Source organism: Mustela nigripes, chromosome 9 (genome assembly GCF_022355385.1).
Source record: "Mustela nigripes isolate SB6536 chromosome 9, MUSNIG.SB6536, whole genome shotgun sequence".
NCBI lineage: Eukaryota > Metazoa > Chordata > Mammalia > Carnivora > Mustelidae > Mustela > Mustela nigripes.
This window is the reverse complement of record NC_081565.1, coordinates 18,703,357-18,713,832: the sequence shown is the minus strand read 5'-3', so window position 1 is coordinate 18,713,832 and position 10,476 is coordinate 18,703,357. Positions and strand designations below refer to the sequence as shown.

General features: G+C 43.2%; 1 protein-coding gene across 1 annotated transcript in view; it reads right to left on the bottom strand.

Annotated features, from left to right (window-relative positions):
* Positions 1-3,545: 3,545 nt before the first annotated feature.
* TNFSF8 (TNF superfamily member 8) overlaps positions 3,546-10,476 on the bottom strand; it is a 28,355-nt gene continuing 21,424 nt past the window's right edge. Inside the window, exons 3-4 of the mRNA XM_059410956.1 lie at positions 8,889-8,960; positions 3,546-7,568 (exon numbers count right to left, since the gene is read on the bottom strand). Of these exons, the coding sequence (XP_059266939.1) occupies positions 7,174-7,568; positions 8,889-8,960 (467 nt within the window). The 3' untranslated portion in view covers positions 3,546-7,173. The remainder of the gene's footprint in view (positions 7,569-8,888; positions 8,961-10,476) is intronic.

Here is a 10,476-nt window from a genome sequence, read left to right as displayed (position 1 = left end):
TAATGGATTCAGAGAAATCATCAGATGATTTTCAGGGAAAATCGTCTGAACCAGTAGCCCTCAAACTGTTAGATGTCTATGAATCTCAGTCTTGTAGATTTTATCAAAATACATATTCTGTTTCAGTAGGTCTGGGTAGATTTGAGATTCTGCATTTTTAGCAGGCTTTCCGGTGATGCAGGGCTGCTGGGTTCAGGACACAGTATGGATAATGAGGATTTAAACCACTGGCTCTTGAAGCTGGAGAGCTTATAAATAATCCTGACGCCTGGGCTCGAACCTCAGAGATCCTAATTTAATTGGTCTGGGCTATTTGCTGGGGACCAGGAATTAAAAAGTCTTTCAGTTGATTCTAAGGTATACCAAAATTGGATTTAAAATCTAGGGAGAGTATACCCACCTACAAAATGATTAGAACTACACAGAAATGTCTTATAGGGACAAGAGGGAGAGAGATTATATGGCAAATATACTACACCTAGCTCATAGAGACAGTTCAATAAACCAAATGAAGGTTTGGTTTTTTCCCCCCTTTCAAATTCTCAGGTGGCACAGATAGGTTCTGGCATCTGGAAACATCCCCTTTCTTTAATAGCTGTCTTACTTTCCTGAGTGCTAAAAAACATTTCTAAGAAAAAAAGGTGGCTTTCAATTCACATTTCCACACTTTTTAAAGAATTCGTAGTCCTTTTTTTTTTTTTCTCTTTTGAGTAGCTTATTTGGTATCTTTCCTTTAGAATGTGGCCTGTGTTTAAAGAGATTTTCTTTGATTTTTCATTTAAGAAATAGTTATTGAACAGCTGTGATGTCCCAGGAGCTGTGCGGTGCTGTGAAGACCCAATGCCCAATAAGATTGATAGGATTCCTGCTTTCCAGGCCTTTGGAGGCTGGAAAGAAAGTATCGAGAGGGCTAGAGGGAAGGGCATCATGTACTAAAGAATGGGACAAGTGGGGAAGAAGACTGCAGGGTATTAGGTGAGGCCAGAAGAGTCAGGAAGACTTCTTCAAGGAGATTGGAACAGTGACAGGAGTCAGCCAGGCAAGGAGAGCGAAATGAGCATTCCAGGCACAAAGAGGAAAGCTTGCAAACACTGAGTGGCAAGGCTGAGCACAGGTTTCAGGAACTGGGAGAAATTCAATGTTATTTGACCATCAGGCATAAAGTGGGAAGGGGCGTGAAGCCAGAGAAGAAAGAAAGATCTTGATGGGGAAGGAGAGAGCTTAGATTTCAGGAAGCCTGGGTCCACATTGGTTGGAGAATGGAATGTCGGAGTGGGGATGTTTACACAGCGGGGCTTGAATTCCAGCTCTACTACCCATGGGCTGTGGGATGCTGGCCATGCTACTCAACATCTCAGAGACTCAATGTCACTGTCCGCAATGTGGGGAATGGAATACCTACCTCCCAAGCTGTTTAAGATCAAATGAGTGCGTGAGTATGTGAGAAGTGCAGAACATGTAAGAGCTTCCAAAGTGGCCATGATTGTTCTCAGTACCCAGAATGATGGTGCCATCTAAGGGTGGGATTTGTGAGGGGTAAAAGAGGATCCAGGTTTTGAGTTAGGTGGTGACAAGGGTAACATAGTAATAGGGTAACAAGGGTAACAGGAAACAGGGGTAATATGGTGACAGGTGACATGGTGCTCCCGGGCCCAAGAGAACTAAGTGAACTGAACAAATGTTGATTGAAAGGGAAATAAGAAAGAAGGGTTATGAGAGACTCAGATCATCCTTGAGATTTAAAACATAGGAATAATGACAAGTTTGGGATGAGTCTGGGGAAGTCAGCTTCACATGTTGAGACTGTGTCCATCAGGGATCATTTGCAGAGAACAGATGTCCCTCCAGCTTGTTAGCAGGAAGGCACTTATGCCAGTGTATTAGGTGGCTTACAGACTTGCCAAGAGGTCTGAAGGAAGAGAATCCAGGCTGAGCTTTCGGGAACAACCTCTAATGTTACCCCTCACAATGGGGCTGCTAGGGTAGTTGCTGTCTCTTCAACAATCTTGCAATCAGGAAGCTGCCCCTTTAGAGCCACAACACGGCTGTTTCAAACAGGAAACCACATAATCAGGAAGCCACCACTGCTGTCAGACCTAGAACCACTGCATAACTCCAATAGATCATGTCAGCAGAATGAATGCTCCTGTTCCTACAGCAGACTCCCCACGCCTCCCAACCTAGTATCTGAATGCTGGGACTTCTACAGATGCACCTGCAGAAAAACCAAACGCCCCCCACAGCTGGGCTTGCTGGCAGACTGGACAATGGGCTAAAATCTTGTTCATCTTGGACAACACACTTCTAGAGAGTTAGGAAAGTATATTTTAAGCCTTCCAAGTTCTGGAGCAGGGAAAGTCATGCTAGAATCATACTTTGCCGACTGTGGGTTGTGACTCATGACAACATCGTAAAAATCAATTCGGATGGTCACGACAAGAGTTTTTTTTTTTTTTTTTAGTCACAAGTAGTTAAGTATTACTTAATGTAAGCTTTGTCTTAGGTTTGTGCGTGAGTGAGTGTGTGTATGTGTGTGTGTGTATTTGTGTGTGTGTGTGTGTGTGTGTGTGTGTGTGAATGTACATTTGTTTGCAAATAAAGCATTTCTTCCTCTGAGCCACGGTAAAAAACAAAACAAAACAAAAACAACCAAAAAAGCGTTTAAGTCCCTACCGTAGATGTGGAGTGCCAATCTTCTGTTGCAAGATCTCAGAAAGAACTCATGGGTAGAGCCCAGCAGCCACTGAATATATGGGGTTGAACTTTAGGAGCAATCAAATCTGGAGATCTAGGTTACGCAGTCATGGGCAAGAAAGTATCATTGGAGCCAAGGGGAAGTTGAGTAAGCCATTCAGGGAGACCGGATGGAGTGTGAAGAGAAAGGTGGGGGACAGACACCAGGAAATAAAGACACTCGGTCTTGAGGGAGAATTTTCTATTTGGGGTTGTGCTCATCTTCCTGCACTCTGGTATTTTTCATTTGCTTTCCAGGAAGAGAACTGGATCAAGAGAAGCCCCAGAATGCTCTGGAAAAACCTGCACCTGGCATGGGGGCCTGGCACCACACTGGCCCTCAGGACTGGTGTGTGGAATGCATGTACAGAGCACAGAAGTTCTAGGAAGGAAGGAAAGAGTTTTTTGGATTCCCAAGCTCCAGCTTATGCGCTGTGACCACAGAGGAGTCTAGCCTCGCTAAAAGAGGATGTAGCTTTAGAATAATAGTTATAATTTTCAGGGAGTATTTCTGCTCTACAGAAAAATGGCAACAAGGAGTGGTGGCTGTACAGGAAGACATGCTCATTGCAGCAAAATCGGGAGGCAAACTAAGTGTTCCTCCATAAGAGCATGGCCAATCCAGTATATTCAAACCATGAAATAGGATATCGCAATTAAACAAGTGAGCTAGATCCACAGGTGTCAGTCTATAAAAATCTCAAAGAATTTATGTTACCTGAAAAATTTCAAGTCACAAAATATGATATGAAGTACGATATCATTTATTGAAAAAAATTTCATTTATTGAAATTGTTAAAGCCATACAAAATTGTACTATATATTCTTATGGGAAAACAAGTCTAAAATTATCCAAGTAAAGGGGCTGGGCAAACTTCTAGGTGGCTATCTCTGGGGAGGGTGGAGGGAAATGGATGGAGGAGTGAGGCTTTACTCTATCTGCCGTGTTTTATTTTTAAAAGGAAGCAGAAGCGAACATGGCAAAATATTAATATTATTAAATAAGAAGTGAAGCATGGGAGAAATACTACTTTCTGTTCTTTTCATAATTAAAAATAAATACAACTGTACATACATTTTGCAATGCCCAGAGCAAGAATAAAGCTTCCTCCCCAACTGCAGGTTAAGCAGATGACCTGAAAACAATTACTAGGTGAAAGTGGGGACACCCTCTCACACACACACAGACACGTACATGCATGTGTATACACACATAGTACACACATGTGTGTACAACACATGTGTGTGTACACACATATACTGATATAAACATACACAGATAGCTACATATACACACATATATGTATAAATTCAGATTAAAACAATAAACTTTTATTTTTAAATAATTTCTTCAGTTTCTCAGAGATTGAACTTTTCCATATGGGGTCCTGGCCTTTTTCTGTGATTTGCCCATGTACTGAATCCAAAGACTATCTGAGTCTCACATTTGAATGATAATCTTGGAGGATCTGTGTGGGGGAAAAGAAGAACAGAGAAAGTCCCCGAATACTGGGGACCACCCCAGGGCAGGGGTAAAGAAGTGACCTGAGGAATTACAGGAAGGCTACAGAATGAGACCAGTAAAGCCTGGTGGGAAATCATGCAGAAGGGAGCCAAGAGGTTGGGCTCCACTGCTAGCTCAAATCCCAGCTCTGCTCTAACCACACAAGAGGACTTGACAAGTCTCTGCCTGCTGTCGGGCATGCATTCAACCACTGGCTTAGCTCATCAATCAGCATCTTTCCAGAGACGACACAGACTTCTCAATCCTCTTAATGCAAGCATCTTTCCAGAGACGACACTGACTGACTTCTCAATCCTCCTAATCCAAGTTCTAGAAGGCTCTCCTGTTTGGTAGATTCTGCATAACTTCCTTCAGCACTTCCTCCCTTTCAGGCCTGTTCCTGTCAATCCTCCTGGGGGTGCAGGGACCTCTTCTGAGCCAACCTTTGTGTGGCTGGGGAATTCTGAGAGGAAATAGGGTAGGTTAAGGAGGCATTGGTAGGTAATAGACAGACGGGGTGAACAAAAAGTTACTAAATGTGGAGAAGGAAAGTCTTAGGAATTCCCCAAGGGCAGGAACACATTTTGTCTACACTGACTTGTTTCTCATGAGTTTATGCATTTGCCCTTTTCTACACTTTCTGCAAGTATACTCGTGTGTGTGTGTGTGTGTGTGTGTGTGTGTGTGTGTGTGTGAGAGAGAGAGAGAGAGAGAGAGAGAGACAGACAGACATTCCCAGGTAGAGAATTATTTATTTTACTTGCACAGATTCTACCACAGTCCCAGGGGCCTGGTTAACCCTCAGGGAGCAACAGAATCTGGTTTTGGGGCACCTGGGTGGCTTAGTCCGTTAAGCATCTGCCTTTGGCTCAGATCATGATCCCACGGTCCTGGGACTGAGCGCCGCATCAGGCTCCCTGCTTGACCAACCTGCTTTCCCTTCTCCCTCTGCATATTGCTCCCACTGCTGGGCTCTCTTTCTCTCTCTGTGTGTCAAATAAATAAAATCTTTAAAAAAAGAAGAATCTGGTTTTAAGCTTTCCATCTTATCCATGCCCTATTATTTTCAGTTGAGTTACTAATGATTATTCCCCTTTATTTTTTTGTCTTGCTAGAGGACTCCTTAATGCTGTGCCACCTGTGTCTTCAGCTGTTGGCTTGCAGGTCATTGCTTGACAGAGACTGAGAGCTGGAACCACTCAAGTATAAAAGTCAGGTGCCTCTGCTCAGAGAGATGAAACCTTTCTCAAGCTTGAATATGAGACAGTAGAAAATTTGCTTAGCGCACACAACCTTAGATTGTGGATACCTTCTCAAGAACGCCGGAGTTGGCTTAAGCAAGGTTCATTTGTCCTTCAGAGTTTGGGTATAATTCAAATGCCAGGTGCTCTCTTACTTGCTGGTTTTGGGTCCTCAAAACCTGTCTCTGCGTTTATTACATACTTGGCTTGCTGAATTCAACACCTCTTCCAATGCCCGCTCCTCCCAAAGAATCTACTCATAGAAAGCATTAGGAGAAATGCAGACTTTACTGAATGTTTCATAGAGGAGGCTGAGGAGGAGTTTGACATAGCACATTGCTCAGCAAATGACTTCAATTTTTCTTCAGCTGTTTTGTTTTTTTTGAGTTCTTCTCATCCATACCAACACTGCTGGCGTTTTTTTTTCCTTTTCTTCTTTAACACTTTTTCTAGTTTTTCTCTGACAGACTTTCCTGATTTCCTACATTTTTCTTTTCCCTGCCACCTTTCTTGAGAAAAATGCAAATTTTGCTCCATTCTTTTGGATGGCAGTAAAGGGTCCCTTTTGCTTCTGAAGCAGAAACTCTGGGGCATTATACTTCAAGCTCAATGGTCCTTTTCAACAGATAAGGGGCTTCTTCCAGAAAAGATGGATGGATATAAAGGTAGGTTGGTGTAGCTAGAAAAATCTCACAATTACCCCAATCAGGAGAGGAGGTTGCCATTTTTTAGAAGTCCTCACCATGTTCAAGGACATCATCTTTATCAATAACATTCAGGGCCCTTAATGGCCCTCCACAGAAATGGCTCCCTGAGAGGCATTTGAAGGAGGGAGCAGAGAGAGATCATGTGAGAAAGGACAGCAGCTGGTCCCTGACCAAATGGCCATATCACCATGACCAGTGCACGCCAATGGAATGTTTGCTGAATGCACAGCCCTTCCCTATAGGAAATGAGAGTTGTATGTTGTTGATGTGTTGTCAGTCTTAACTTGGATGGAGTCAAGCCTGGTCAGAAGACTTTCCAAATTCCAGGAGGCCTCTTAGATTTGTATGGTCAGTTGGGCAGTCGTTTCTTTTACACATTTCAGATCCCACAGTTCACTTCATTTGGGAATGTACCTTGAACCTCCTCCCCAAATTCCGACTCCGTTGAGGTGACATGCAGCCAGATCCTACTAGTACCATCAGATTTATACTGGCGTGAGGCGAGGGCCTTCCCTTTGGCTGGGGGCTTCTACCTGGAATCTGAATTCACGGGTCTGGGACAAGACATCCTGGTCTTCTGAGGTGGAAGAGATTTTGGAGAGATTCAAATCCAGCCCATTCATTTTCCAGACATGTATCCAGAGTTCCAGGGAGGGGAAAGGAATAACTCCAGGTCACACAGTGAGCCAGTTAGTGGTTGGGCCAGGGCATAAATCCAACCCTTCTGATGCCCATGTGGGGCTTTTCCCACATACTGCCTTGCTTCCCTCCTTTCTGTTTGAAAAACACTTCACTCAAAACTGTTTGTTTGTTTGTTTTTTAAACCCTGGAGCTGTATCTTTCCAAGAGACAGAAGGAGAAGCATAATATTTAATACCCTTTGTGGTTTCAGGCTTGGTCTAGAGTTTTCTTTTTGCCCAAGTGTTTGGATGGATGAAGTACTGTATGGTAGAGAGTGGTTTTCTTCCTGAAGGCCAGAAGAAATGGTTCAGTCTGAACTACTGTATAAGAAGATAGACAACACATTCTCAAGGGGAAAGGTGTTTGTATCCACATACTGGAATTTATCCACCTTGACTGATATGGTGGTGTTGACCTGGAGGTACTCCAGCAAGAACTGAGAGAGATTTTGGTATATGTTTTTCGTTTGTGCTCCAGACTCACACACTGTCACCAGAGTCTGCTTTTTGACATCTTGGTTGATGAGAAGCTCCAACTTCAGGTCAACAGAATGTTCTGGGCATTTCACGAGAAATTGTAGTTGGCAAATGATGACATACCAACCTGGGAACTGGATTACCAGATTCCCATCCTGATATATGACTCCACGAACAACACCATCTTTGTTCCAAGACAACTTGGATTTATTTATATGCTTTGACACTGGAGAGAGAAGGACAAAAAGAATTACTGGGCAGATTGCAAAATGGGAAGTTTTTATTCAAGGTTTCCTATTCAAGACCCATGTTTTCTAAAACATTGCCTGCTGTTCTAACCATCTGGAATCTCTTCCATGTTACTTATTTTAGATGCTGCTTAATATTCAAGGCACAGGTGCAAAACTACCCCTGTTTCTCTTCTCTAATGCTTTAAGCTGGAGGGTCAAAACACATATGGAAATGGAATACTACCTCTTATAGAATTATTTTTCACTTATATATTATATTATTCTTTTCTATTATTATTCTGTTATTATTATAATTATTAAACTTCCCCTTTTCAGACCCTGTGCTCCTGGACTATATTCCCCACAAGTTCTGGACTATCATGTTCATTCATTCAATCAATCAATCAATCAATCAATCAATGTTTCATCACTAAGGGGCTACTAGTTTATAGGCATTGCATCAAGTATCTGAGATAGGATAATCAGTTTTGTTCAATTAGTAACGAATTTAGGCATCAAGATATCCAGGAGAACTTCAGTCTTTTGATTTTCATAGCAAGATGCATCCTTTAGCAATTCATTGTCTCATTTTTTTAATGTCTTCCTTTGGGCAGCCAAACATAATTGTGTAGATCCCGCCAGTGTTCAGTAGGGGCTCTTCCCAGCTGGGGTTTTTAGAAAGCAGAGGATGGGCAGACCCTGTGGGCCGCTATGTTTGCATGGAAAGCCAAGTCTCTGTGAGTCCAACAAGTGAAAATCAGCACTGATTAGTCAGGGTGCCTTTCAGAACTGGAAAGCTGGCCTTCGTTTTAATTGCCTCCATGCCTTCCCTTTAAACCTTGTTGCAATTCAACTGAAGGGTGAGAACTAATCTAGCTGCAAAATTGAATTTTTAAAATGGGCAGAATGGTTATTCAGAGAATCTTGGCCATTCTCTCCGTATCTCAGCTTTCCCAGCCTAAGTGCCTTGAATTATTTCCTTTAGAAGTGGCCTCTTAGCTGAAGCACACAGCAATATGCAAAGAGACTGTGTGCTGACATGTTCATTAAGTTGTCAATCAGGGGACAAGGCAAGTTCATGGTTCCCTTGTGAAGAACCTGACAGAGGCAGAGACAAAGAGCTTGTTTCTCTTCCATGAGGAAAAGTACTGTGCACTTGGCTCCAGACTTACACGTGGCTGAATAGAGAGGGGGCCCAAGGGTCCAACACAAACGTCTTTGGAGGCCAGGTTGACAACACAGAAAAGTGAAGGAAGTTTTAGAAGGCCACAGGAAGTGGCCTTCAGATGACCAGAGTTTCTGGATTCATTACTGACCTTGGAGGTAGGCCCATGACTTCCTGAATGGAGACCTTTCCATTACACATGAGATGTCCTCTGAGCAATTTCCTAAAAGTAAGGAGATTACACATTAATTGTCTTTCTCTGCCCTGGGTACTGGGGACACCAGTTCTTTTTTCCATGATACTTGGATGGAGACAATTAGTATTCTGTTTCCATTTGGGAACCTGTTTGTTTCTCATTTTATCATCACATATTTTAGGGTTCTTTGGAATTGGCTGCTTCCACAAGGACTGGAATTTGGGGAAAGAAAGCAAAGATGACTTGAGCTCCCCTAGGTATCAGGTGCCATTCCTGTGCCTACTTACTTCACTTCACTCTTGCAACAACTCTACGAGAGTGGTATTATTAAGTCTTTTTTTACAGATGGGAAAAATTCTGGGCACCAGACAGATTAAGTATACTGTCCCACCTTACTCAGCCAGGCAGTGGTGGTCAGAATGAAAGTTCCAGTAGTGATTACTGCAATTCTGCCTTTGAGAGCACACCAGATACTATTCTGTGCACTTTTACATGTTTCTGCTGATTGAATTCTCCAGCTAACTCTGCAAAGTGGATGTCCTGATGCCTAGATGGAGTCAATGACACAAAGTCAAGCAAGTTGGTGGTACTGTTGAGATTCACCCCCATGTCTATCTGATTCCAGAGGCCAGTTTTCTTCCTCCAAGCCACTTGCTGGACAATGGAGATAAACACATTCTTGTACTCAATTTTAAGAGGATATAGGATTAAAGAGATCTAAGCAGGAAGTCTGCTATCTGGAGCTTCCTTGGCAGGGGAAAAAGATGATGTTTATGTCATCATGGTATTTAAGAAACAAAAATATTTTTAATATATGCACCAGTGATACTGGCTTAGGAGCTTCTTATTATAGAAACTATTTTATATGCAAAGAGCCAAGTTATACATTTCCTGTAGTGACTCATGAGTTCAACTTACTCTGGGTGAATTCCTACTTCTCTTTGGACGTTGGTTTCCTGTCTATGCAACTGGGAGGTCTAAGACCTGACATTGACATCTTTTTGATGATGTTATCAGAGTGACCATTCATTCCATCCATCAGAGACAAGGCAGCCATGGGCCTGTTGGGTTGAAGCGGCCACACCGTGATGTGTTTGCTCCCTGGATCTCTGAGTGGTATCTATTGGGCTCACAAGATTCCCCCCACTTGCATCTCTGCCCCAGGCCTGAGAAAATCCCTCCCCGGCCTTCCTCACTTCCCCACAGGAGTCTTGAAGAGGTTGGAAGTTAAGCAAACAGTTCCCTCTGCTGTCTGAACTAGCTCACTGCTAGCAGCAACCCCTGCAGAAGCAGGCAGCAGTTTTGATCCTTGTCTCTCCTCGACCCATAGATGCTCTGGCCCAAAGTGTCTTCTTGGTGATGAGGGCTGGTAGACTAGTTGCCATTTTTTGATCCCATCTCTTTACCTGGCATTCTTGTCCTGCCTACTTCAGCTGCAGCCCACGCTCTTGAGGGATTAGATTCAGGGATACAACATGGCAGCGGGGTGGGGGGGGCAGGCTCATTTTCTAATGCACTGTGAGAGCTGTTAAGAGAGTTCTCC